The sequence below is a fragment of the Pan troglodytes genome, chromosome 6 (genome assembly GCF_028858775.2).
Source record: "Pan troglodytes isolate AG18354 chromosome 6, NHGRI_mPanTro3-v2.0_pri, whole genome shotgun sequence".
In the NCBI taxonomy this organism is placed as follows: domain Eukaryota; kingdom Metazoa; phylum Chordata; class Mammalia; order Primates; family Hominidae; genus Pan; species Pan troglodytes.
This window is the reverse complement of record NC_072404.2, coordinates 82,340,734-82,368,659: the sequence shown is the minus strand read 5'-3', so window position 1 is coordinate 82,368,659 and position 27,926 is coordinate 82,340,734. Positions and strand designations below refer to the sequence as shown.

At 52.7% G+C, this 27,926-nt stretch overlaps 2 protein-coding genes across 11 annotated transcripts in view; both read left to right on the top strand.

The window, feature by feature from the left end:
- Window positions 1–6,247, top strand: part of ELN (elastin) — a 42,276-nt gene extending 36,029 nt beyond the window's left edge. For 6 of the 10 annotated variants that reach the window (XM_054655787.2, XM_016957589.4, XM_016957591.4 and 3 more), the window contains 5 exons: window positions 149–223; window positions 2,230–2,268; window positions 2,480–2,533; window positions 3,267–3,311; window positions 5,224–6,247. In XM_054655787.2, the coding sequence (XP_054511762.1) occupies window positions 149–223; window positions 2,230–2,268; window positions 2,480–2,533; window positions 3,267–3,311; window positions 5,224–5,267 (257 nt within the window). In that variant the 3' untranslated portion in view covers window positions 5,268–6,247. The remainder of the gene's footprint in view (window positions 1–148; window positions 224–2,229; window positions 2,269–2,479; window positions 2,534–3,266; window positions 3,312–5,223) is intronic. The other 4 variants (XM_054655789.2, XM_054655788.2, XM_016957590.4 and 1 more) reach the window with 1 other exon arrangement.
- A 14,096-nt stretch (window positions 6,248–20,343) lies between these two features.
- LIMK1 (LIM domain kinase 1) overlaps window positions 20,344–27,926 on the top strand; it is a 38,739-nt gene continuing 31,156 nt past the window's right edge. Inside the window, exons 1-2 of the mRNA XM_001148746.6 lie at window positions 20,344–20,586; window positions 22,288–22,384. Coding sequence (XP_001148746.2) covers window positions 20,532–20,586; window positions 22,288–22,384 — 152 coding nt within the window. The 5' untranslated portion in view covers window positions 20,344–20,531. The remainder of the gene's footprint in view (window positions 20,587–22,287; window positions 22,385–27,926) is intronic.

The following is a 27,926-nucleotide window of genomic DNA, read 5'->3' as shown; positions in this document are numbered from 1 at the left end:
ACACCTCCTGGCTCCACTGTGCCATCGAAGGCCAGGGGAGACCTCAGGCTCCACCTGTGTCCCCAGAGGACACCTCCGCCCTCCACAGGCCGAGGCTTCAGTCCCACCTTTCTGACCAGTGGAGTCTAATGCTCAGCTGTCTCCACAGGCCTAGTGGGAGCCGCTGGGCTCGGAGGACTCGGAGTCGGAGGGCTTGGAGTTCCAGGTGTTGGGGGCCTTGCAGGTGAGAGTTGTTCTGAAATCAGTGAGTGTGTGTGGTGTGTGTATGCGAGACAGAGATGGAGACAGAGACAGAGACAGAGACTTTCGTTCCCACCCCTGGCACGTCTTTGCTCAAGATGTCCTCTTGGCCAGGTGCGGTGGCTCACGCCTGCAATCCCAGCACTCTAGTAGGCCAAGGTGGGCGGATCACTTGAGGTGAGGAGTTTGAGACCAGCCTGGGTGACATGGCGAAACCTCATCTCTACCAAAAATACAAAAATAAGCCGGGCGTGGTGGTGGGCACCTGTATTTCCAGGTACTTGGGAGGCTGAGGCCAGAGGATCGCTTGAGCCCAGGAGGCAGAGGCTGCAGTGAGCTGAGATGGTACCACTGCATTCCAGCTTGGGCAGCAGAGTGAGACCCTGTCATCTAAAAAAAAAAAAAGAAAGAAAGAAAAGAAAAGAGGCCAGGCATGGTGGCTCACGCCTGTGATCCCAGCACTTTGGGAGGCCGAGGTGGGCAGATCACGAGGTCAGATCAAGACCATCCTGGCTAACACAGTGAAACCCCGTCTCTACTAAAAAATACAAAAAATTAGCTGGGCATGGTGGCAGACGCCTGTAGTCCCAGCTACTCGGGAGGCTGAGGCAGAAGAATGGCGTGAACCTGGGAGGCGGAGCTTGCAGTGAGCCGAGATCGCGCCACTGCACTCCAGCCTGGGCAACAGAGCGAGACTCCGTCTCAAAAAAAAAAAAAATATATATATATATATATATGTATGTATGTATATATATAAATTAGCTGGGCATGGGGACACACACCTGTAATCCCAGCTACTCGGGAGCCTGAGACAGGAGAATCACTTGAACCCAGGAGGCAGAAGTTGCAGTGAGCCAAGATCACGCCGCTGCACTCCAGCCTGGGCAACAGAGCAAGACCTCATCCCAAAACAAAATAAAAACAAGAAATGTGACAAGCGGGAGCTGGGGCTATCCCTTGCCGCCAGGGTCCCAGTCCTCCCCCTCTCCTCTCTCTTTCAACCCACCTGACCACTGCGGTGGGAGTAAATTAGGAGAATGATGGTTATGCCAGTTCTCCAAGAAAGAAATCAAAGCTTGGAGAGAAATTGCTTTCCCTAAGTCTCCACCATGGTGGCCGACCTTGTGTGGCCATTTCCCCCTTTCTTGGGCTGTCATTGTGTCTCCCCCTGTAAACTAGCCTGCACAGCTCTTCCTGTGAGTGCCACAAGACCAGACACACAGTAGGAGCTTAACAATTAAGACTTTTGGGGCCGGGCATGGTGGCTCATGCCTGTAATCCCAACACTTTGGGAGGCTTAGGTAGGTGGATTGCTTGAGGCCAGGAGTTCAAGACCAGCCTGGACAACGTAGCAAGACCCCCCACCACCACCACCTCTACGAAATATTTAAAAATTAGCTGGGCGTGGTGTGTGCCTGTAGTTTCAGCTACTTGGGAGGCTGAGGCAGGAAGATCACTTGAACCCGGGAGTTCAGGGCTGCAGTGAGCTGTGATCGAGCCACTGCATTCCAGCCTGGGCAACAGAGCAAGACCCTGGATAGATGAAGGAGAGATGGGGGGATAGACACTGGGAGGATGAGTCCATGGGCAGACGGTAAAGGGTGAGTAGGTAAGAAGACAGGGCCTAGCCAGGCGCAGTGGCTCACACCTGTAATGTCAGCACTTTGGGAGGCTGAGGCAGGTGGATCACCTGAGGTCAGGAGTTCGAGACCAGCCTGGCCAACATGGTGAAACCTGTCTCTACTAAAAATACAAAAATTAGCCAGGCGTGGTGGTGGGTGCCTGTAATCCCAGCTGCTCAGGAGGCTGAGGCAGGAGAACCGCTTGAACCCAGGAGATGGAGGTTGCAGTGAGCCGGGATCGCGCCACTGCACTCCAGCCCAGGCGAAGGAGTGAGACTCTGCCTCAAGAAAAAATAAATAAATAAAAAGACAGGGCCTGACAGGTGGCATTGGCATTCCTGAGCCGTCATGTGCCTCATCTCCCCAGGTATACCTCCAGCGGCAGCCGCTAAAGCAGCTAAATACGGTGAGTTCCCCTCTGATGCCTTCCTGCCAGTGGCCTGCACCCCCTGCCATGCCCATCGCCGCCCTCCCCCAGCCCAGCTCAGGCCTCCCTCTGGCTCCCCCTACCCCTGAAGATCTTGTCTGGGACATTCCTTAACCCAGAACCCAGCAGGGATATCAGGGCCTCTTCCCGATGGGGGTGTCTTATCCTGACCCCACCTGCCTCTTCTCAGGTGCTGCTGGCCTTGGAGGTGTCCTAGGGGGTGCCGGGCAGTTCCCACTTGGAGGTAGGGGTGGCCAGCTCTGCTATGTAGTCCTCAGCTCTGTCCCGATCTAGAGGGGGCCTGTCCATCTAGCAGTGGGGACTCCCAGAGCCCATGTCCACACAAGGACAGGAGACTGGGGCTGGCGAGGGCACTTTAGGATTGCAGATGTACTGGGCAAACGGGCAAGCTATAAGGTTGGGGACAGTGCCAGGCAGAGCTCAGGGTTGAGGCCATGAGGTGCCACACCTGGTTGCTAGGTGGCGGCATGTTGTGTTGAGAAAGCCACTCTGGCTGTAGTGAGGGGGATTGGCTGGGCGCGGTGGCTCACGCCTGTAATCCCAGCACTTTGGGAGGCCTAGGTGGGTGGATCACTTGAGGTCAGGAGTTCGAGACCAGTCTGGTCAACATGGTGAAACCCTGTCCTACTAAAAAAAATGCAAAAATTAGCCAAACGTGGTGGACGCCTGTAATCCCAGCTACTCGGGAGGCTGAGGTGGGAGAATCACTGGAGCCTGGGAAGCGGAGGTTGCAGTGAGCCAAGATCGCACCACTGCACTCCAGCCTGGGCAATAGAGCAAGACCCCATCTCAAAAAAATAATAATAAAATAAAATATAAAAAATTATATAGTGGGGGGGATAGAGAGGAGGTGATCCCAGACAGAGGTCTTGGGTGAGCCAGTGCAGGCAGAAAGTGATGAGGCTGGAGTCAGTTTCCACCCCTACCAACCCACCAACCTGAAATCTCTCCTGCAGGAGTGGCAGCAAGACCTGGCTTCGGATTGTCTCCCATTTTCCCAGGTATGCCAGGCTCCCTGCCCCTGGGCCCTGCCCTGGAGCTGCAGCCACCTCCTCCCTCCTCTCCTGTGCCATCTCCTGCTCAGAAGGGCTGAGCCAGCACCCAGGGGTGGACCCCACAGCCTCAGGTCACACGAGGCTGGACCCCGAGCTGAATGTAGAGCCTCCCCTCCTTCTTGCTGACCTCTTACAAACACAGGGAACATTTGCTTTTTAAAAACACAGTTCATGGCCAGGTGTGATGGCTCACACCTGTAATCCCAGCACTTTGGGAGGCTGAGGAGGGCAGATCACCTGAGGTCAGGAGTTCAAGACCAGCCTGGCCAACATGGCGAAACCCTGTCTCTATTAAAAATACTAAAATTAGCTGGGCGTGGTGGCTCACGCCTGTAATCCCAGCCCTTTGGGAGGCCAAGGCAGGTGGATCACGAGGTCAGGAGATGGAGACCATCCTGGCTGACACGGTGAAACCCCATCTCTACTAAAAATACTATAGTCTTCTTTTTTTTTTGAGACGGAGTCTTGCTCTGTTGCCCAGGCTGGAGTGCAGTGGCACGATCTTGGCTCACTGCAACCTCTGCCTCCTAGGTTCAAGCGATTCTTCTGCCTCAGCCTCCCAAGTAGCTGGGACTACAGGCATACACCACTGTGCCCAGCTAATTTTTGTATTTTTAGTAGAGACGGGGTTTCACCATTTTGGCCAGGCTGGTCTCGAACTCCTGACCTCGTGATCCGCCCGCCTCGGCCTCCCAAAGTGCTGGGATTATAGGAGTGAGCCACCACGTCCGGCCGTCTCTACTAAAAATACAAAAAATTAGCCGGGCATGGTGGCGGGCACCTGTAGTCTCAGCTACTCGGGAGGCTCACGCAGGAGAATGGTGTGAACCCGGGAGGCGGAGCATGGTGTGAACCCGGGAGGCGGAGCTTGCAGTGAGCCGAGATTGCGCCACTGCACTCCAGCCTGGGCGGCACAGCAAGACTCCGTCTCAAAAAAAAAAAAAAAAAAAAAATTAGCCAGGTGTGGTGGTGCACGCCTGTAATCCCAGCTACTCTGGAGGCTGAGACAGGAGAATTGCTTGAACCCAGGAGGCGGAGGTTGCAGTGAGCTGAGACTACACCACTGCCCTCTAGCCTGGGTGATGACAGGGCAAGACGATTGCGTCTCAAAAAAAAAAAAAAAAAAAAAAAAAAAAAAAAAACTTCAGAGGCAGATGTCTGTTCCTGCCCCTCTCTCTGCTCACTGCCACCAGGTGGCGGTAAGGAGCCATATCTGGCTCAAGCAGGGTTAGGAACTGCTCCGGGCCGCGCTACTAGACAATGGTGCCTTACCTAACACAGACTGATGCCTTGAAACAGGGTTCACCCATCAGACTATTCCCAGGAGGGGGTAGAAATCCTGGGTTTGAGTCCCAGCTCAGACACTATGTGGATAAGACCCTCTCTCCCTCTACTGGGCCTTGATTTACTTATCTGATGCCCTCTCAGATGTATGGGTCCACCCAACTCCCTGAGAGGGCCGTCTCCTGCAGACACTGACTCTCCCTTCATCCCATGTTCCTTGATGGAGCTGCTCTTAGCCTTTCCCCGAAAGGCTTCTTGGAGCAGTGGAGCCAGGAGCCAGTGCCAGGCCCTGTCCTTCCCCAGCCAGGCCCCGTCCTTCCCCAGCCAGGCCCCATGACCTGCCCCCTTTTCTGCGAGCGTTGGTTTCATCCAAGTAATATCTTGGGGGCTTCTCCCGCCCCATCTGTCCAGTGGAAGTTGATGGCATGGATCAGGTCTGAGTTTGGCCTGGGGCCACGACTTGGCTTCTCTTGGCTTCTTGGAGCCTCCATTCGAGTGGGTCAGAGCAGGCGGGGATTAGAGCCGAAACTGAGAGGGGCCGGACTCACAGTGATGTGCACCTCCTCCCGTCCAGGTGGGGCCTGCCTGGGGAAAGCTTGTGGCCGGAAGAGAAAATGAGCTTCCTAGGACCCCTGACTCACGACCTCATCAACGTTGGTGCTACTGCTTGGTGGAGAATGTAAACCCTTTGTAACCCCATCCCATGCCCCTCCGACTCCCCACCCCAGGAGGGAACAGGCAGGCCGGGCGGCCTTGCAGATCCACAGGGCAAGGAAACAAGAGGGGAGTGGCCAAGTGCCCCGATCAGGAGGCCCCCTACTTCAGAGGCAAGGGCCGTGTGGTCCTGGCCCCCCACCCCATCCCTTCCCACCTAGGAGCTCCCCCTCCACACAGCCTCCATCTCCAGGGGAACTTGGTGCTACACGCTGGTGCTCTTATCTTCCTGGGGGGAGGGAGGAGGGAAGGGTGGCCCCTCGGGGAACCCCCTCCCTGGGGCTCCTCTAAAGATGGTGCAGACACTTCCTGGGCAGTCCCAGCTCCCCCTGCCCACCAGGACCCACCGTTGGCTGCCATCCAGTTGGTACCCAAGAACCTGAAGCCTCAAAGCTGGATTCGCTCATAGCATCCCTCCTCTCCTGGGTCCACTTGGCCGTCTCCTCCCCACCGATCGCTGTTCCCCACATCTGGGGCGCTTTTGGGTTGGAAAACCACCCCACACTGGGAATAGCCACCTTGCCCTTGTAGAATCCATCCGCCCATCCGTCCATTCATCCATCCGTCCATCCATCCATGTCCCCAGTTGACCGCCCGGCACCACTAGCTGGCTGGGTGCACCCACCATCAACCTGGTTGACCTGTCATGGCCGCCTGTGCCCTGCCTCCACCCCCATCCTACACTCCCCTAGGGCGTGCGGGGCTGTGCAGACTGGGGTGCCAGGCATCTCCTCCCCACCCGGGGTGTCCCCACATGCAGTACTGTATACCCCCCCATCCCTCCCTCGGTCCACTGAACTTCAGAGCAGTTCCCACTCCTGCCCCGCCCATCTTTTTGTGTCTCGCTGTGATAGATCAATAAATATTTTATTTTTTGTCCTGGATATTTGGGGATTATTTTTGATTGTTGATATTCTCTTTTGGTTTTATTTTTGTGGTTCATTTAACAAAAAAAGATAATTTTTTTTTCTGATCCGGGGAGCTGTATCCCCAGTAGAAAAATCATTTTAATCACTCTGATATAACTCTGGATGAAACACACCATTTTTTTTTTAATAGAAAAGAGAATTAACTGCTTCAGAAATGACTAATAAATGAAAAACCTTTAAAGGAAACTGTGTCTTAGCTTCCTTCGTATGATTTAATCTGCCTTCAACTCGCTGGCCTGGATGGGGATAAGGGCTCTGCTTCAGGGAACCTCCACCACCCACAGTGTATTTGAGAGGTTGCCCAACCAAAAGCCCCTGCTGCTGGCTTCTGGGGCATCGATCTTTCTCCAAGTTTGGCTTGTACTTTAACAATGAGGCCAGGAGTTTGAGACCCACCTGGACAACATAGCTGTCCAGTGGAGAATCACTTTGTACCACATAGCTACAAAAAAAAAAAAAATTACCCAAGATTGGTGGTGGTGCATGCCTGTGGTCCCAGCTACTCAGGAGGCTGAGGTGGGAGGATCGCTTGAGCCCAGGATTTCGAGGCTGCAGTGAGCTATGATTGCGCCACTGCACTCCAGCCTGGGTGAGACAGCAAGATCCTGTCTCGAGAGAGAGAGAGAGAAACAGAAAGAGACAGAGAGGAAAGATGGCTGACCTAAGAAAATGCAGAAGACAGTCAAAGGTAACCATTTTCCTCCGAAACAGTCCCCTCTGAGGAAGACCCACTCTCATGCGTGGCCATGTAAGGCCATTTGGCTTGAGAAGTTTAAGAAGTGACACCCAGCAGCAGGTTCAGCTCCACCCTTACTCAGATGCACCCATTCCCATTCTGGCCCTTCCTCCTCCCCTTGAGGCCAGAAATCCATGGGGCCCGGGAATGTGTTCACCTGCAGCCTACATCCCTACCTCTAGACCACGCTCTGGATACCAGATACTGGAATTCCCTTCCCCAACCACCAAGCCCACTTCCAGGGCTCACTCAGCCTCAGGCCTGTGCCATCCTCCTGAGAGTGGGCCCCGTGCTGAGTGTGCACACCTCTAAGCCAGAAATGTGGCAACAGAGCTGTTCGTGGGGAGTGTGGGTGGGGCTCACCATGCAGACTGGAGCATATGTGGGTTTGCATACGAGGATCCTTGCGATCCCAGAAGGAGCTGGGTGGGAAAGAGAAAGCTGGTGGAGGGTATGCTCAGAGAGAGCTTCCCAGAGGACAGTAAAGGGCAAAAAACATTTTACCAGGCAAAGAATAGAACAGAGAGGAGGGTCAGGCCTTTCGGGCAGAGGACAGGACAACTAGATGTCTGGTAGGAGAGGGCAGTGCTGAGGACTTATGGAGGATGGATCAGGAGGGGGTGAGCGGTGTGGTTCAAGGAGATGCACAAGAGGGTTGCTGTAATAATCCAGGGAGGGGTGACACAGCCTGCCCTAGAGTGGTGACAAAGGAGATCCATCCATCCATCCATCCACCCATCCACCCACCCATCTGTCCACCTACCCACCCATCAACCCACCCATCCACCCACCCACCCAACCATTCTTCCATCCATCCATGTCTCCTTCCACCCATCCACCCACCCACCCATCTATCCACCCACCCATCCATCCATCCATCTATCCACCCATCCATCCACCCACCAGTCCATCCATCCATTCATTACTTCACTCAACAAAAATATCCATTGCTGGTTTTTCCTCAGGTCTCTGGCCTCTAAAAGTCAGTAAGCCCCAGCATTCAGGCCTGTGGACTCCCTGTCTTGGTTTCTCATAGCTTGCGGTTTTATTTATTTATCAGAGACAGGGCCTCAGTCTTTCGCCCAGGCTGGAGTGCAGTGGTGCTATCACAGCTCACTGCAGCCTTAAACTCCCAGGCTGGAGCAATCCTCCCAACTACAGGCACATACCACCATGCCCAGCTAATTTTTAAATTTTTTTATAGAGATAGAATCTTGCTATGTTGCAGCCAGGCGTGGTGGCTCATACCTGTAATCCCAGCACTTTGGGAGGCTGAGGCGGGCGGATCATGAGGTCAGGAGTTCAAGACCAGCCTGGCCAACATGGTGAAGCCTCATCTCTACTAAAAATATAAAAATTAGCCGGGTGTGGAGGTGCATGCCTGTAATCCCATCTACTTGGGAGGCCAAGGCAGGAGAATCACTTGAACCCAGGAGGCGGAGGTTGCGGTGAGCCAAGACCGTACCATTGCACTCCAGCCTGGCGACAGAGCGAGACTCTGTCTCAAAAAAAAAAAACAAAGAATCTTGCTATGTTGCCCAGGCTGCTCTCAAACTCCTGGCCTCGGCCTCCCAAAGTGTTGGGGTTACAGGTGTGAGCCACCTCAGCTGGTTGCTCGTGGCTTTAAATATTTAATACGACCTATTCATTGGTGACTCTCCAATTGACATCTCCAGCATGACCGCTCCCCTGAGCCCAGGACTTGCACATCCAAGGCCAATTCTAACATCTCTACCTAGAAATCTCATAGACATGGCCTAGGTAGCGTGGTTTTCCCTCCCTGCCTTTCCCATCTCAGTAAAGGGCAGCCCTACTCTTCCAGAGGTTCCGGCCTGCAACTCTGGAACCATCTCTGACTCTGCTCTTCCCTCACTCCCCACAGCAGATTCACCAGCAAATAATACGGCACCACCTTCAAAATATATCCAGAGTTGGCCAGGCACACTGGCTCACACCTGTAATCCCAGCACTTTGGGAGGCCGAAGTGGGCAGATTACCCGAGGTCGGGAGTTCGAGACCAGCCTGACCAACATGGAGAAACCCCGTCTCTACTAAAAATACAAAAAAATTAGCCAGGCATGGTGGTGCATGCCTGTAATCCTAGCTGCTCAGGAGGCTGAGGCAGGAGAATCACTTGGACACGGGAGGCAGAGGTTGCGGTGAGCCAAGGTCACACCATTGCGCTATAGCCTGGGCAACAAGAGCGAAACTCTGTCTAAAAAAAAAAGAATATATCCAGAGTCCTACCACGTCTCAGGCCTAAGCCACAATCCCCAGTATCTCTTGCCTGAATTACTGAAATAGCTCCCTGAACCCCTTAGTTCTCCCCTGGCTCCCCTTCGGCCTTCTCTCCACTCAGCAACCAAAGCAATCTTTTTTTTTTTTTTTTTTTTTTTTTTGAGATGGAGTTTCACTCTGTTGCCCAGGCTGGAGTACATTGGCGTGATCTCAGCTCACTCAACCTCTGCCTCCCGGGTTCAAGAGATTCTCCTGCCTCAGCCTCCTGCGTAGCTGGGACTACTGGCATGTGCCAACGTGCCTGGCTAATTTTTGTGTTTTTAGTAGAGACAAGGTTTCACCATGTTGGCCAGGCTGGTTTCGAACTCCTGGCCTCAAGCGATCCTCCTGCCTCTGCCTCCCAAAGTGCTGGGATTACAGGTATGAGCCACCACATCTGGCCCAAAGCAATTCTTTCAAAGCATAAGTCAACTCGGGTCATGCATCTACTCAAAGTCCTGCAGTGGTTCCTGTCTCACTCAGAGACAAAGCCAGAGGCCTTTCTATGGCCAAGAAGCCCCTACTTGCATGGCAGCAGCTCTCCTGACCTCACATTCTGCTATTCGAGCCATGCGGTCGCCCTGGCCATCTTACTTTTCCTTGAGTGCAACAGGTCACCCCACTGCCAGCCTTGGCATCTGCTATCTCTTCTGCCCAAAACGCCCTTTCATCAGCTATCTGTGTTTCTGGCTCACTCAGCTGCTTCAGGTCTTGACTCAGGTGTCACCTTCTCAGAGTGTCCTACACTGACACCTTTCTAAAATTGCAAATTGGTCTGGATGCGGTGGCCCGGGCCTATAATCCCAGCACTTTGGGAGGCTGAGGTGGGAGGATCACTTGAGGCCAGGAGTTCAAGACCAGCCTGGGCAACATAGTGAGACTCCATCTCTATTTAAAACATAAATAAAATTGCAAGCTGCACCCTCCTCCTCTGCTCAGCACTCCCTCACCTGGCTCTACCTCCGTTTTGTGTTTTGTTTTGTTTTTTGAGATGGAGTCTCACTCTGTTGCCCAGGCTGGAGTGCAATGGCACAATCTCACCTCACTGCGACCTCTACTTCCCGGGTTCAAGCAATTCTCCCACCTCAGCCTCCTGAGTAGCTCGGATTACAGGCACCCGCCATCATGCCTGGCAAATATTTTTTGTATTTTTATACAGACAGGGTTTGACCATGTTGGCCAGGCTGGTCTTGAACTCCTGACCTCAGGTGATCCACCCTCCTTGGCCTACCAAAGTGCTGGGATTACAGGCATGAACCACCGCGCCCAGCCTGTCTCTGCCTTCTTTGACTCCAGAGCACCTGTCACCATAAACAAAATATATTTTACTTCTTTGTTTTCTGTCTCTCTACACCAGACTGTAAACTCTAAGATGGGCACTGCTTTAAGAATAACACAGCCTGGACACAGTGGCTCGTGCTTGTAATCCCAGCACTTTGGGAGGCCGAGGCAGGCAGATCACTTGAGGTCAGGAGTTCAAGACCAGCCTGGCTAACATGGCAAAACCCCAACAACAACAACAAAAATTAGCTGGGTGTGGTGGTGCATGCTTGTAATCCCAGCTACTCTGGGGACTGAGGCAGGTGAATCGCTTGAACCCAGGAGGCAGAGGTTGCAGTGAGCCAAGATTGCGCCACTGCACTCCAGCCTGGGCAACAGAGCAAGACTGTCTCAAAAAACAGAAAAAAAAAATTTTTAAAGACCCTATCTCCAAATACAGTCATATTCTGCAGTATTGGAGTAAATGCTTCAAGATATAAATTTTGAGGAGACACAGTTCCACCCCTAAGAGTTACCTCATGGAAAAAGGGTCTTTGTAGTTGTGATTAAGTCAAGGATCTTGAGAGATAGGGAGATTATCCTGCTGGGCCCTAAATGCTACATAGGTATTCTTATGAGAAGCTGGGGCTGGGCACAATGGCTCACACCTATCATCCCAACACTTTGGGAGGCCAAAGCAGGAGGATCACTTAAGCCAGGAGGTCAAGGCTGCAGTGAGCTATGATTGTGCCACTGCACTCCAATCTGGGTGACAGAGTAAGACCCTATCTGAGGAAAAAAAAAACTGGAAAATCTAGATAAAATGGATAAGTTCCTAGAAAGCCACAGCCTGCCAAGACTGAATCATGAAGAAATAGAAAATCAGCATAGACCAATAGTGAGTAAGGAGATTAAATCAGTAATAAAAAGTCTCCCAACAGAGAAAAACCCAGGACCAGATGGCTTCACAGGAGAATTCTAACAAACATTTAAAAAATTAACACCAATCCTCCTGAAACTCTTCCAGAAAACTGAAGTAGAGGGAACACTTCCAATCTCCTTCTAAGAGGCCAGCATTATTCTAATACCAAAGACACAAGAAAAGCAAACTATAGGCCAATATCCTTTATGAACATTGATGCAAAAATCTTCAACAAAATACAAGCGAACCAAATTCAATAGCAGATTAAAAGGATTATACACCATAACCAAGTGGAATTTTTCCTGAAATGTTAGGATGTTTCAACATATGAAAATCAATCAGTGAAATATAACATATAAACAGAATGAAAGACAATTACATGATCATCTCAATTGCAGCAGAAAAAGCAGCAAGATCCAATAAACTTTCATGATAAAAACATTCAACAGACTAGGAATAGAAGCAAACCACTTCAACCTAATAAAGGCTATAGATGAAAGCCCACAGCTAACATCATACTTAATGGTGAAAGAGTGAGCTTGAGTGGTGGCTCACACCTGTAATCCCAGCACTTTGGGAGGCTGAGGCAGGCAGATCTCTTGAGCCCAGAAGTTCGAGACCAGCCTGGGCAACATAGCGAAGCCCTGTCTCTACAAGAAAATATAAAAATAAGCCGGGCATAGTGGCACATGCCTGTAGTCCCAGCTGTTCAGGAGGCTGAGGCAGGAGAATTGCTTGAGACTGGGAGGTTGAGGCTGCAGTGAGCCATGATCATGCCACTGCACTCTAGCCTGGAAAACAGAGTGACACCCTGTCTCGAAAAAAATAAAAAGGACTTAAAGATTTTCCTCTAAGATTAGGAATAAGACAAGGATGCCTACTCCTATCACTTCTATTCAGCATAGTATTGGAAGTCCTAGTCAGAACAACTAGGCAAAAAAAAAAAAAGAAATTAAAGACATCCAAATTGAGAAGAAAGAAACAGACTCTTATATGTAAAAACTCCTAAAGATCGAACATGCCCACAAAATTAGTTGTGTTTCCACATCCTCACAATGAACAATCTAAAAAGGAAATTAAGAAAACAATTCCAGGCCGGGCGCGGTGACTCACGCCTGTAATCCCAGCACTTTGGGAGGCTGAGGCGGGCGGATCACAAGGTCAGGAGATTGAGACCATCCTGGCTAACACGGTGAAAACCCATCTCTACTAAAAATACAAAAAAAATTAGCCGGGCATGGTGGCGGGCACCTGTAGTCCCAGCTACTCGTGAGGCTGAGGCAGGAGAATGGCGTGAACCCGGGAGGCGGAGCTTGCAGTGAGCCAAGATCGCGCCACTGCACTCCAGCCTGGGGGACAGAGCAAGACTCAAAAGAAAAAAAGGAAACAATTCCATTTCTAATAGCATCAAAAAGAATAAAATACTAGAAATGAACCTAACCAAGGAAGTGAAAGATTTGTACACTGAAAACTGTAAAACACTGCTGAATTAAATTAAAGAAGACACAGGTAAATATAAAAATTTACATCCATGTTCATGGATGGTAAGACTTAACTGTTAAGAGGCCTGTAGTACTCAAAACAATCTATGGTTTCAACACAATTGCCATCAAAGTTCCAATGGCATTTTTTGCAGAAACAGAAAATTTCATCTTAAACCTCATGTGAAATCTCAAGGGACTCCAAATAGCCAAAACAATTTTGAGAAAGAAGAACAAAGTTGGAGGACTCACAATTTGTGATGCCAAAACATATTACAAAGTTACAGTAACCCAAACAGTGTGATACTGGCATAATGACAGACAAACAGACCAACAGAACAGAATATTTATAATGGCCAAGAAATATTAATAAAGCCTCGTGTATATGATTAAATGATATTTGACAAGATGCTAAGACCATTCGGTGGGGAAAGAATAGTCTCTTCAACAAGCAATGTTAGTGGCCAGACACAGTGGCTCATGCCTGTAATCCTCACACTTCTGGGAGGCCAAAGTGGGAGGATTGTTTGAGCCCAGGAGTTCGAGACCGCCCTGAGCAACATAGAGAGATCCCATCTCTCTTTAAAAAAACAAAAAACAAAACAAAAAAGCCAAATTTTGTTGGGAAAACTGGATATCCACATACAAAAGAATAAAGTGGCCGGGCACGGTGGCTCATGCCTGTAATCCCAGCACTTTGGGAGGCCGAGGCAGGTAAATCACAAGATCAGGAATTCGAAACCAGCCTGGCCAATATGGTGAAACCCCATCTCTACTAAAAACACAAAAATTAGCTGGGCACGGTGGTGGGTGCCTGTAATCCCAGCTACTCAGGAGGCTGAGGCAGGAGAATCACTTGAACCAGGGAGGCAGAGGTTGCAGTGAGCTGAGATCATGCCACTGCCCTCCAGCCTGGGTGACAGAGCGAGACCCTGTCTCAGAATAAAGTCTGGGGGCCGGGCGCGGTGGATCACACCTGTAATCCCAGCATTTTGGGAGGCTGAGGCGGGTGGATCACCTGAGATCACAAGTGTGAGACCAGCCTGTCCAACATGGTGAAACCCCGTCTCTACTAAAAATACAAAAATTAGCCGAGCCTGGTGGCATGCACCTGTAAGCCTAGCTACTTGGGAGGCTGAGGCAGGAGAATTGCTCGAACCTGGGAGGCGGAGGTTGTGGTGAGCCAAGATCATGCCACTGCACTCCATGGGCAACAGAGCAAGACCCTGTCTCAAAAAAAGTTCGATCCTTATCTTACACCATATACAAAAAATAACTCAGATTAAATAACTAAATGTAAGACCCAAAACTATAAAATGCCTGAAAGAAGACACAGCAGATTGATTTCAGGATTGATTTCCAACAATCTGATTTCAGACTTCTGGCCTCCAGAACTGTGAGAAAATAAATGTCTTGTTTTCAGCCACCAAGTTTCTGGTAATTTGTCATAGCAGCCAGGGGAAACTGATATAGTACAGTGAATAAGTAATAACTCTAATGCCAGGTAAATCGGTGCTATGAAGATAAAAAGCCCGGGAGGAGAGAGTTACAAGGAATGTTATCACCCTAACTTAGGATGGTTAATGGACCTGGCCTCAAGTCAAAAGCCCTGTAACAACCACGTACTTGGGAAGTTAGAACAGCAGAGAGGTGCACCACGATTTTTCTTCTTTTTAATTAGAGAAAGGGGCCAGGCGCGGTGGCTCACGCCTGTAATCCCAGCACTTTGGGAGGCCGAGGCGGGTGGATCACCTGAGGTCAGGAGTTCAAGACCAACCTGGCCAACATGGTGAAACCCCGTTTCTACTAAAAATACAAAAATTAGCCGGGTGTGATAGCATGAGCCTGTAATCCCAGCTACTCAGGAGGCTGAGGCAGGAGAATTGCTTGAACCCAGGAGGCAGAAGTTGGAGTGAGCCGAGATTGCACCATTGCTCTCCAGCCTGGGCGACAGAGCAAGACTTGGTCTCAAGCAATCCTCCTGCCTCAGCCTCCCAAGTAGCTAGGACTACAGTCACATGCCACCATACCTGGCTAATTTTTTTTTTTTTAGAGATGAGGTCTCGCTATGTTGCCCAGGCTGGTTTCAAATTTCTGGCCTCAAGGGATCCTCCTGCCTTGGCCTCTCAAATGGCTGGGATTACAGGTGTGAGCTACCATGACTGACCATCATGATTTTAACAAAACTGACAGGAGAATAAAAATAAGGGCAAAGTAGTAGCCAGAGGCTAGGTCCCATAAGCGCAGAAGCAGGGACCTTAGGGTTAGAAAGCAAAGGAATGTCACACATGTTCAGAGGCTCTGCAGGATGACAGGGCATAGGGACATGACTTGGGAGGCTGTTGCTCTAAATACCTAACTAGGCCAAGAAGGAGGGAGAAGTGCTGGAATTCTGGATGTATTTTACATATAGAGCCAATAGGATTTGCCAATGGATCAGAGGCAGGGAGTCAAGAGAGGGAATGGGAGCAGTAACGCCATATAGTACACCTGTAGTTCCAGCAGCTAGGGAGGCTGAGATGGGAGGATCGCTTGAGCCTGGGAGGTCAAGGCTGCAGTGAGCTTTGATCGTGCCACTGCCCACCAGCCTGGGTGATAGAGGAAGATCTTGTCTCAAAAAAAAAAATGTCTGTGAGTTTAACCTAAATTACTGGATGATGGTGGTGTCATTTACTGAGATAAGAAACACCTGGGGAGGAACTATCCGGGCACAAATTATGAGCTCTGACCTGGACACATTAAGTATGAGGTCCCATTTGCCATCCAAGTGGAGATCCCAAATAGACATTCGGGTTCTTGTGTCTGCAGTTCGAGGAGAGGTCAGAGGAGTCACCAAGCCATGCATCTGAGTGAGCTCACGCAGAGTGGGCGAGATGTGAGCAGGCACGGTCTGACAGCAGGGATCCCATGACGCCAGCCTGCTTTGCATGCTAGGACAGCTCAGGCTCTGGCCCTGCCTTCAACAACAGCCTTGGGCTCATGTTACAGCAGCATCCCCAAGGAGCCTCCTGCTTGTCACTGGCTTGTGTCCAGCCAGGCACAAATTTGCAACTGGGCAATTCTAACCTCTAGAGTGAGTAAGCCATTCCCATGGGGCGCTCAACTCCTCATAGAAAAAACTTTTATTGGCCGGGAGTGGTGGCTCACGCTGTAATCCCAGCACTTTAAGAGGCCGAGGTGGGATGATCACTTGAGGTCAGGAGTTCAAGACCAGCCTGGCCAACATGGTGAAACCCTATCTCTACTAAAAATACAAAAATTAGCCAGGCGTGGTGGCAGGCACCTGTAATCCCAGCTACTCGGGAGGCTGAGGCAAGAGAATCACTTGAATCCAGGAGGCAGAGGTTGCAGTGAGCCGAGTTAGCGCCACTGCAGTCCAGCTTGGGCAACAGGGCGAGACTCCATCTCAAAAAAACAAAAACAAAACAAAAAACTTTTATCAGGCCGGACTCAGTGGCTCATGCCTATAATCCCAGCACTTTGGAAACACAAAGTGGAAAGGATCAATTGAGCACAGGAGTTCGAGACTAGCCTGGGCAACATGGTAAGACCCCCGCCCCCCATCTCTACAAAAGATAAAAATTAGCCAGACGTGGCGGTGTGTGCCTGTGGGCCCACCTACCTAGAAGTCTGAGGTGGGAGGATCACTTGAGCTCAGGAGTTTGAGGCTGCAGTGAGCTACAATCGTGCCACTGCATTCCACCCTGTGTGACAGAGTGAGACCCTGTCTCTCATAAAAAAAAAAAAAAAAAAAAAAAAAAGTCCAAAAATCCTTTTTGCAGCCAGGCGAGATGGCTCACATCTATAATCCCAGCACTTTGGGAGGCCTAGGTGGGCGAATCGCCTGAGGTCAGGAGTTCGAGACCAGTCTGGCCAACCTGGTGAAACCCCATCTCTACTAAAAATACAAAAAATTAGCCAGGCATGGTGGTGCACACCTGTAATCCCAGCTACTTGGGAGGCTGAGGCAGGAGAATTGCTTGAACCCAGGAGGTGGAGATTGCAATGAGCTGGGATCGTGCCACTGCACTCCAGCCTGGGAAAGAAGAGCAAACCTCCATCTCAAAATAAATAAATAAATAAATAAATACAAATAAAAAGCAAAAATCCTTTTTGCTTTCAGCAAAAAAAATCTTGCATGAGCAATGTAACTGAATATGTCAGATCTGATGTTTCACCTGGAACTGTGGCTGACAAGGAGCTCCTACAGGGTGTGGAAGTGCCAGCTCCATCTTTTCGCTCATCTGGGTGTGTTAGCATCTTCTTTTTTTTGTTTGTTTATTTGTTTGAGACAGGCTGTACAGTGGCACGATCAGAGCTCACTAGAGCCTCCAAATCCTGGACTCAAGCGATCCTCCCGTCTCAGCCTCCTGAGTAGCTGTGACTACAGATGCACACCACCACTCCCAGATAATTTTTTTTTTCCGAAGAGATGTGAGGGGGTCTCACTATGTTGCCCAGGCTGGTCTTGAACTCCTGACCTCAAGCGATCCTCCCGGTTCAGCCTCCCAAAGTGCTGGGATTACAGGTATAAGCCTCTGCACCCAGTCTGCATCATCTTCAATCTGTGCTTTCTTTTTTTTTTTTTTGAGATGGAGTCTTGCTCTGTCACCAGGCTGGGGTGCAGTGGCGCAATCTCGGCTCACCGCAACCTCCAACTCCCTGATTCAAGCGATTTTCCTGCCTCAGCCTCCCAAGTAGCTGGGATTGCAGGCACGTACCACCATGCCCAGCTAATTTTTGTATTTTTAGTAGAGACGGGGTTTCACCATGTTGGCCAGGATGGTCTCGATCTCCTGACCTCACGATCCACCCGCCTCAGCCTCTCAAAGTGCTGGGATTACAGGCGTGAGCCACCGCGCCAGGCCCAATCTGTGCTTTCTTTGCAGGAATTGTTTTCAACTATGAGTCCATTCTGTGAGGGTTAATTTAGTCAAAACTGGATAACATCACTCAACCAAGCTGGCTCAGGCTCACAGCCCCTCCAGGCCACTGTGTACTTCTCTGCCCTGCACTGTGGGCACAGCATCAACATGGCCCTGCCCGCTGCATCCAGACGGGATTGGTTAACGGGAGGCAATGGAAGAATAAGAAGAGCAGGGGAGTCAGATCAGAATAGCCCTTCTGGGCCCTCTTCCCCATGAGTCCCCCAGAACTGGGGACCCCTCTTGCACAGCTCCTCTCAGGCAGGCCTCTCCTCCAGGGACCCCCTCTATGCCCCCTTACCCTGGGCTGGTAACTGCTGCCACCCCTCCAACTGTGCCAGTCCTTACTGGTCTCCTTTAATCCCCCCTCCCCAGTGCATTGTAAACATCCCCTTTATCAAACTCTCCCCAGTTAGCCCCACTAAGTGGCACTTTCTGTTTCCAGCCAGGGTCCTGCCTGGTATATGCCCTACAGCCAAGTTACAAGGCTCTCATTCCCCTCTCTTTCCTTCCCCTTTTTTTCCCTCCCCATCTTTTTTGACAGGGTCTCTGTCACCCAGGCTAGAGTGCAATGGTGCAATCATAGCTCACTGCAGCCTCAACCTCCTGAGGTCAAGTATCCTCCCACCTCAGCCTCCCAAGTAACTGGAACGACAGGCATGAGCCACCATGCATGGCTAATTGAAAAAAAAAAAAAAGTCTGGGCGTGGTGGCTCACGCCTGTAATCCCAGCACTTTGGGAGGCCAAGGTGGGTGGATCACCTGAGGTCCGGAATTCGAGACCAGCCTGACCAACATGGAGAAACCCCGTCTCTATTAAAAATACAAAATTAGCCGGGCATGGTGGCGCATGCCTATAATCCCAGCTATTCCAGAGGCTGAGGCAGGAGAATGGCTTGAACCCGGGAGGCGGAGGTTGCTGTGAGCTGAGATCGCACCATTGCACTCCAGCCTGGGCAACAAGAGTGAAACTCCGTCTCAAAAAAAAAAAAAGTTAGAAGAGGCAGGGTTTCACTTCATTGCCTAAGCTGATCTCCAATTCCTGGCCCCACGTGATGCTCCCACCTTGGCCTCCCAAAGTGCTGGGATTATAGGTGTGAGCCACTGTGCCCAGCCTTCTTTCTCATGAGAAATTAAAAATTCCAGCCAGGCGTGGTGGCTCACACCTGTAATCCCAGCACTTTGGGAAGCCAAGGAGGGTGGATCACCTGAGGTCAGGAGTTCAGGACCAGCCTGGTCAACATGGTGAAACCCCGTCTCTACTAAAAATACAAAAATTAGTCGGTCATGGTGGTGCATGCCTGTAATATCAGCTACTCGGGAGGCTAAGGTGGGAGAATTGCTTGAACCTGGGAGGTGGAGACTGCGGTGAGCCGAGATCCCGCCACTGCACTCCAGCCTAGGCAACAGAGCGAGACTGAATCTAAAAAAAGAAAAAAAAAATCTAGTATTTTCTTCCCACCCCACGTAATTGTTTTGCACCCAGGGGTGAGTGCCCCCCACTTTGCAGACATGCCTAGACCTCTCCCCACAAACATGATGACTAGAGTTGGAGCTGGGCTAGCGCTGCCTCTTGTTCACTGGGTTCACGTGGGCACGTGGCTCCACTCCGGTCACTGCTTCCTGGGCAGAGGGATGACGTGGAAGGTAGACCTAGGGGGGACAGGGTTGCTTCCTGCCCATGTCCAGCATTCTAGAATTGTCCACATCTAGGCAGGGCGTTCCACCATCAGTGCTGGACTGGACCACCCAATTCCTTTGGACGCTTGACTCAGCCCAAACCCGTGCTCCCTCCAGGACCCTGGGCAGGGCAGCCCCAGCTCCAGGTAATCGGCACTGAGAAGAGTACACCTGTCACCGCCTGGCAGGGGCTCGCTCCTTTCTCTGGTGCTGCTCATTCGCGAGGCCTGAGACGCAGACCGTCACCTTCCCCGGGCCCAGCCTGGCCTCAATGCAGGCCTCAGAGAGAGGGACAAAACCCGGCCCGCCTCCCTCCCCTCCCCAAGGCGACCACCAGTGTCCTGGGGGTCCACAGGGCCTCTCCAGCTCTGATCCGAGTTCCCGGCTGCAGCTGGTTTGGGTCTGTGGGGGCCTCACGCAGGGAAGCGGAGGCCCCTTCTCTAGGCTCCTACATCCTCCTGGCCTGCCCCAGCAGAGCTAGCGGCCCTTCGAGACAGCTGGGCCTCGCAGCTCCCAGCCGAGACCTGTCGCTGGGAGAAAGAAGAATGAATGAAGGGCGGAAGGGGCGGGGAGGGGCGGGGCGCGCCGCGCCGGCTCGCGGCGCCCCCAGGCCGGGCCGCAGCGGGGCGTGGCCTCTAGAGGCGTGGCCTTGGGTGTGGGGGCGGGGTTTTCTGGTGGGGGCGGGGCCGCGCAGGGCCGTTTCCCGCCGCCGGCCGCCCGCGCCCCGCCCCCGTGCCGCAGCTCACAGGCCCCGCCTCGGTCCGCCCCTCCGCTCGCTCCCCAAGCCGCCGCGGCGCCGAGCCGGTTTCCCCGCCGGTGTCCGAGAGGCGCCCCCGGCCCGGCCCGGCCCGGCCCGCGCCCTCCGCCCCCGCCTCCCCGGGCCGGCGGCGGTGGGCGAGCTCGCGGGCCCGGCCGCCCCCAGCCCCAGCCCCGCCGGGCCCCGCCCCCCGTCGAGTGCATGAGGTTGACGCTACTTTGTTGCACCTGGAGGGAAGAACGTATGGGAGAGGAAGGTGCGCGGGCCGCGGGGTGTGGGGCGAGGGCCTGGAGGGGGTGCCCGGGGCAGCGTGGGGCACGGGAGGGGGCCGGGTCTGCCAGGAGGCCGCGCCCCTGCCTCCTCCGGGATGAGCTCGTCCTTACGAAGCCCGCAGGCCCCTCCCTGTCCCCCTCCCGCCTGGGATCCCCCTCCCCGGCCCCCGGCGAGCTGCCCTCCTGCGGGTCTGGGGGCCCCTGGACCCTTTTTCCTCCCCCCACGTCCCCCCGCGAAGGACTCCCAGGCACTGCCCACCCCGCGTCGGCCTCCATCCGCGTGCTCTGTCCACCACCCGGGCCTCGCCCTGGGGCCACCCTTTATCCAGTCTCGGAAGAAAGAGCGGCTGGGGAAGCCGCAGCCCCGGGTCCCAGTGGCCGCCGGGCGCCTGCCCGGCTCTGTGACCTTGAGCCAGGCGCTGACTTCCTGGGCCTCAGTTTCCCCTTCTGTACATTTGGAAACTGGGTAGTTGCCCCCCGGTGTCGGTGATTGGGGGCCAGATGGGTAGAGCGGAGATAGGCGTCCAGGAAGCCGGAGGCCGTGTACTGCCGGAGCCTCATCCACTCTCCCTGTCCGTGCCCCAAACCCGGTGCCTGCCCTCAGTCTTGGCTGGGAGCATGACTCATCCTAACCTCCTCTTTAGCACCTTCTCCCTCACTGGGGCCCAAGGCGCAGTACTGCACTGCAGTTAGGGTTCAAGGACTCCCCCAGCCTAGGACAGGGTCTGGGGGCCCCTCCTTGGATCTCCTTCGCTGACCTGTCACTTAGATCCACCTGGCCCCAAGGCAGGGCCTGACTCCGCACCTCCCCCTGCCACCAACTCTTCCCAGGCCCATGAAAACCTGATTGGGGTAGGGGCCCGCCTTCCTGTAGCCCCTACCTACCTAAGGTACCTGCGTCTTCACAGAGGGTCAAGCTGTTGTGGCCTTGGGACCTAGCTATGTGACTGGGCAAGCCATGCCATCTCTGGGGCTCAGTCTCCCCTTCTGTACAGTGGGGAGGGGCAGGTCTGGGGCATTTTCCAGGGCCCACCAGCTCCAAGGGTGCCAGGCCCCAAGGATGACTAAGCATGCCTGTGGCTGGCTAGAGGAGGTGCCAGGCCTCCCTGGGACAGGTGTCTGGGAGTACCCAGCTCTGCAGCCCCTTCCCCTTGCCAAGCCAGGGCATTCATTGCCAAGGATCTGTTAGGGCCGGCACCTCCAGGCTTCCTGCCCTTGACCTCCCAGCTGGCTTCAGCCCAGGATGCACTAATCCAGCCCTGTCCAGTCCCTGCCTTTGAAGGGCCCTCTTAGTACTTCTTCCTGGGCAGGAGAGGGAGGAAAGGAGGCTGTGATAGGAATGTCACCCACTGCCTTATCCCTAAAGCCACTGCTTCCTTTCTCCTCATTTACCTTGCCAGATCCAATGCTATAGCGGGAGGATGGACCTGATCCTCCTCCTAAGCTGATACATAGGGAAACAGGGCCAGAGAAGCTTGGCAACCTAGTCAGTATCTCAGCAAGACTCAGGCCAGCGCCCTTTCTTCTCCTATTTGGCACAGCGACTGCCCTGCCTGGGCGCTGCACATGTGCAGTGTGCGAGGATTGGTGCAGGTGTAGGTATATGTGGGGTGGGCAGGGCAAGCTGGGCCTGCACCAGATCACACTTCCTGAGAACGCTTCCCAACTCCCTTCCCACCCTGCAGGAAGCGAGTTGCCCGTGTGTGCAAGCTGCGGCCAGAGGATCTATGATGGCCAGTACCTCCAGGCCCTGAACGCGGACTGGCACGCAGACTGCTTCAGGTAGGGTGGGGTGCCCAGGGCCTGTGTTGCCCTAAACAAGGCCTGCCAGAGAGGACAGGCTGGTCAAGGAATGGGGGAGGCCGGGATATACCTCCTGGTGCCGTCCCCCATTGTGACTTCGTGGCCTTAATTTACCATTTATGACATGAGGTGTTTTGACTAGAAAATCCCTACAGGCCTTCCTGTTGTCATTTTATTTATCTATTTTTTTTTTCTTTTTGAGACGGAGTCTCGCTCTGTCACCCAGGCTGGAGTACAGTGGTGCAATCTTGGCTCATTGCAACCTCTTCCTCCTGGGCTCAAGCAATTCTCCTGTGTCAGCCTCTGGAGTAGCTGGGATTACAGGCGTGCACCACCACGCCCAGCTAATTTTTGTATTTTTAGTAGAGATGGGGTTTTGCCATGTTAGCCAGGCTGGTCTGAAACTTCTGACCTCAAGTGATCTTCCCACCTCAGCCTCCCAAAGTGCTGGGATGACAGGCATAAACCACCGCTCCTGGCCTCATTTTATTTTATTTTATGTATTTTTCTTTTTTCGAAATGGTCTTGCTCTGTTGCCCAGGCTGGAGTGCAGTGGTGCCATCTCGGCTCATTGCAACCTCCATCTCCCGGGCTAAAGTGATCCTCCTACTTCAGCCTCCCGAGTAGCTGGGATTATAGGTATACACCACAATGCTCAGCTAATTTTTTAAATTTTGTGTAAAGACAGGGTCTCACTATTGAGACCCAGGCTGGTCTTGAACTCGTGACCTCAAGCAATCCTCCTGCCTTGGCCTCCGAAAGTGCTAGGCTTACAGGCGTGAGCTAACGCCTTGGCCTCTGTTGTCATCCTAGATCTCTGAGATCTAAATCTTAGAGAGGATGGGAGAGACCTCCAATTGAGCCAGTGCCTGCAATTCAGCCCCCTGCTGGCACCCAGACAGGGGGAAGAGTTGGAAGGAATGTCCCTCCTGCCTTCTGGGTGTTCATGCTCTTGCAGGGAGGGAAGACAAACCAGGCCTTGAGGGAAACCAGGCCACCCTCAGTGTCTTCCAGGCTACCCTCAGTGTCTTCCAGGCTGCTTGCGAACATGCATAACCCAGTCACACCAGCCCCAGTGTCCAGACACACACCCACAGGTAGGAAGAAAGTAGGGTCAGGGTTGTGGCGGAGGATAAAGAGTACATGAGGACCTGAAGGTCACCCAGTAGGACCATCCTGAGAAGCCAGGAGCAGGGGTCTACCTGCCTTGAGCCAGAGCAGGGCCAGAGCAGGGGTCTCAAAGGATGTGAGATTTCCTGGGTAGAAAAGTAGAGTGGAGGTGGGGCGTGGTGGCTCACACCTATAATCCCATCACTTTTTGGGGCTGAGGTGGGCAGATCACTTGAGTTCAGGAGTTCGAGACAAGCCTGGGCAATATGGCAACACCCTGTCTCCACCGAAAATACAAAAAATTAGCCGGGCGTGGTGGCGCATGCCTGTAGTCCCAGCTACTCAAGAGGCTGAGGTGACAGGGTTACTTGAGCCCGGGAGGTGGAGGCTGCAGTGAGCTATGATCGCACCACTGCACTCTAGCCTGGGAAATAGAGCAAGACCCTGTCTCAATTTTTAAAAAAGAAAGAAAGAAAAACAAATGGAGTGGGAGAGAATTACGGGCATAGTCACCAAACAGCAAGGTTCAGGGGAGAAAACTCCATAAAAGGGTAGAAGGTGAAGCTTCTGGGATGCCCAGCAGGGGTCAAGACATCTACCACTAGGACTTTATTTTAGGCTTCTGCCTTGGTTTATTTTTTGGTTTTTGGTTTTTTTGAGACAGTCTTGTTGTGTCGCCCAGGCTGGAGAGCAGTGGCGCGATCCCTCCTCACTGCAACCTCCGCCTCCCAGGTTCAAGCGATTCTCCTGCTTCAGCCTCCCAAGTAGCTGGGATTACAGGTGTGCACCACCATGCCCGGCTAAGTTTTGTATTTTCAGTAGAGATAGGGTTTTGCCATGTTGGCCAGGCTGGTCTCGAACTCCTGACCTCAAGTGATCTGCCCGCCTCAGCCTCCCAAAATGCTGGAATTACAGGCATGAGCCACTGCACCTGGCCTCGGTTTGTTTTTTTGTTTCTTCTTTTCTTTTTTTTTACACAGGGTCTTGCTGTGTCACCCAGGCTTGAGTGCAGTGGTGAGATCATAGCCCACTGTAGCCTCCAGCTCCAACTGGTTCAAGCAATCCTCCTGACTCAGCCTCCCAAAGTGCTGGGATTACAAGCATAAGCCACCATGCCCAGCCTGTTTTTTCTTTTTTAGGAATAACGTCTAACGTTTTCTAACATTCAGTAAGGGACAACCCCTGTTCTAAGTACTTTGCATAGTTAGATATTAGTGCTGTCTTTGTTTTGCCAGAGAGAAAATTGGGACACAGAGAGGTTAATTCTCTTGATGAAAGTCACACAGCCAGTGAGTGAAATGAACACACTCAGTGTGGCTGAAAGGAGACAGACAGCATGCCCTGGGATTCTGCATCAGGTGCTCAGAAAGAGGCCTTCGGGGGGCAAGAGGGCTCTCAACAGGCAGAGGAAACCATCTGCACAGCGGTGGGATGGTGCGGACTGCTGAGGGAACAGGAACAGTTCACTTGGAAGGAACAGAATAAGCTGAGGGATCCAACAAGAAACAAAAGTTGAGACCGATTCGTGAAGGGCCTTGAATGCCAAGATAGGGAGTTTCAGAAGTCAGGATGGGGGTGGTGGCTCATCCCCGTAATCCCAGCAATTTGGGAGGCCGAGGCAGGCAGATCACTTGACCCCAGGAGCTCGAGACCAGCCTGGCCAACTTGGTGAAACCCCCATCTCTACTAAATATTCAAAAATTTGCCAGGCATGGTGGCACATGACTGTAATCTAAGCTACTCGGGAGGCTAAGGAAGGAGAATCACTTGAACCTGGGAGGCAGAGGCTGCAGTGAGCTGAGATCACGTCACTGCACTCCAGCCTGGGAGACAGAGCGAGACTCCATCTCAAAAAAAAAAAAAAAAAAGAAGGGAGTCGGCAGAAAGCCAGGGAGGGGCTGGGGTGACATGCTGTTGAAGAATGCCATCCCAGTGGGCCGGTGGTGGTATCTAGGCAGGGAAGGGACTGTCCCAGTAACTCAAGGGTCCGAGCTCATAGGACCTGACCTGGGACAGTGACTGAGGATGGAGAGAATTTCAGGCAGAAGGGACAGTTTTTGGTGAGTATTTGTCATATTGGCTACCATGCATTGAGCACTCTTCATGCTAATTTGTTAAATCTTCATCATAACTCTATGAGGGACTGTATGTGCCCAGTTTGCATGGGAGAAACAGAGATTCCATGCAATCAAGTGCCTCGCTGAAGGTTGTAACATTTAGAGCTGGGACTAAAACCTTCTCACTCCACATCTCCACAGAGTAGGAAAGGCAGGGGCTGGCGGTGGCACATGCCTATAATCCCAGCCCTTTGGGAGGCGGAGGCAGGTGGATCTCTTGAGCCCAGGAGTTCGAGACCAGTGTGGGCAACATAGTGAAACCTTGTCTCTACAAAAAAATTAGCTGAGCGTGGTGATGGTGCCTGTAGTCCCAGCTACTCAAGGGCGCTGACACGGGAGGGTTGCTTGAGCCTGGGAGGTGGAGGTTGCAGTGAGCTATGATCACACCACTGCACACCAGCCTGGGTGACAGAGTGAAATCCCATCTCAAAAAAAGAAAGAAAGGAAGAAAGAAAAAGGCAGGGGCTTCGGGGAGGGCATGGGCACTGGCGAATGGCAGGGTGGAACCTGAAGCCGTCTGGTTTTCTAACCTGGGCACTGGGGAGTTGGTGGTTTGTTGACTCTGATGGAATTGGGGGTCAGGTTGGGGAGGAGACATGCTCATCTGTGTTGAGCTGGAGGGGACATGGGCTATCCATGGTGGCTGTGTCCTGCCCAGAGCTAGCCATGGGAGCCTGAGTCCAGTTGGAGGTAGGAAAGTCAGAAAAAACGGCCGCCTCGGAGCTGGCCCTGAGATGGTGAGTGGGATTTGTGATAGGGCCAAGACGAATGAAGGGAAGAACTTTGGGGACCCCTGTGTCTGTGGTGAGGGGGGAGATGGAGCCTTGGGTGATGGAGAGAGGGTCAGGAGTAGAGCCACAGAAGCCACAGGAGGGAAGCCGTGTTACAGGATGGGTGTACCTGGCTTTGGAGTGGCCTGTCCCAAATCACTCACCAGGAGAGGGGTGAGTCCCCAGGTCAGGGCAGTAAGGAGGAGGCATGTTTGTGCTGTCCCTGGTGTAGTGAAACTCAAGAAGGAAGCCAGGTGCAGTGGCTCACGCCTGTAATCCCAGCACTTTGGGAGGCCAAGGCAGGCAGATCACCTGAGGTCGGGAGTTTGAGACCAGTCTGGCCAACATGGTGAAACCCCATCTCTACTAAAAATACAAAAATTGGCCGGGCCTGTTGGTGGGCGCCTGTAATCCCAGCTACTCAGGAGGCTGAGGCAGAAGAATCGCTTGAACCTGAGAGGCAGTGATTGCAGTGAGTCAAGATCGCGCCACTGCACTCTAGCCTGGGTGACAGAGCAAGACTCCATCTCGAAAACAAAAAAGTCTCAATATGGGGAAAGATCCACTAGAAGTAAGAGCCATGGCTTCTACCTCGTGGCTTGTGGGTGTGATACTCCCAACAGTCCCCAAAGCTGGTGGTCCTCACTGCATGACAGTGAGCAGAGCAGCTCAGAGGGGGTCACTGCTCACCTGGGTGCATGGCTGACCACAGCCAGGCTGGCTCTCAGTGGGATGCCCAAGGTGCTAGACTCTGCTTAGTCTCCCTCGGGCCCTGGGCTTGAGGCATTGGGCCCGGCCCAGACCTCATTTCATGCACTGAGACCTTTGTTCTAGGGCCCCTCACCCCTCTGAAGGTGTTCGGGCAGGGGCAATGTGATAGGGCCATGAGGGGTCTGCAGCCTCCAGCCCCACTGGGCAGGTGGCCAGTGATTTCCACCTTCCTGGCCCCTCTGCATGCCCCTCCCAGTGGAACTTCCTAGGGTCCCTGAGTCAGTCACTTGCAAATAATTATGGCGTGCCCACTCTGCATTAGGCCCCTCTCACAACAACCCAGGAAGGGGGTGCTATTTATTTATTAAAGCGATTTTTTTTTTTTGAGTCTCGCTCTGTCGCCCAGGCTGGAGTGCGGTGGCGCAATCTCGGCTTACTGCAAGCTCTGCCTCCCGGGTTCACACCATTCTCCTGCCTCGGCCTCCCAAGTAGCTGGGACTACGGGCGCCCACCACCACACCCGGCTAATTTTTTGTTTGTTTGTTTGTATTTTTAGTACAGATGAGGTTTCGCTGTGTGAGCCAGGATGGTCTCGATGCTCCTGACCTCGTGATCCGCCCACCTCAGCCTCCCAAAGTGCTGGGATTACAGGCATGAGCCACCGTGCCCAGCAATATTAAAGCAATTTTAAGGCCAAGGCTGGTAACTCATGCCTGTAATCCCAGCACTTTGGGAGGCTGAGGCAGGAGGACTGCTTGAGGCCAGGAGTTTGAGATCAACCTAGGCAACATAGTGAGACTCCATCTCTACAAA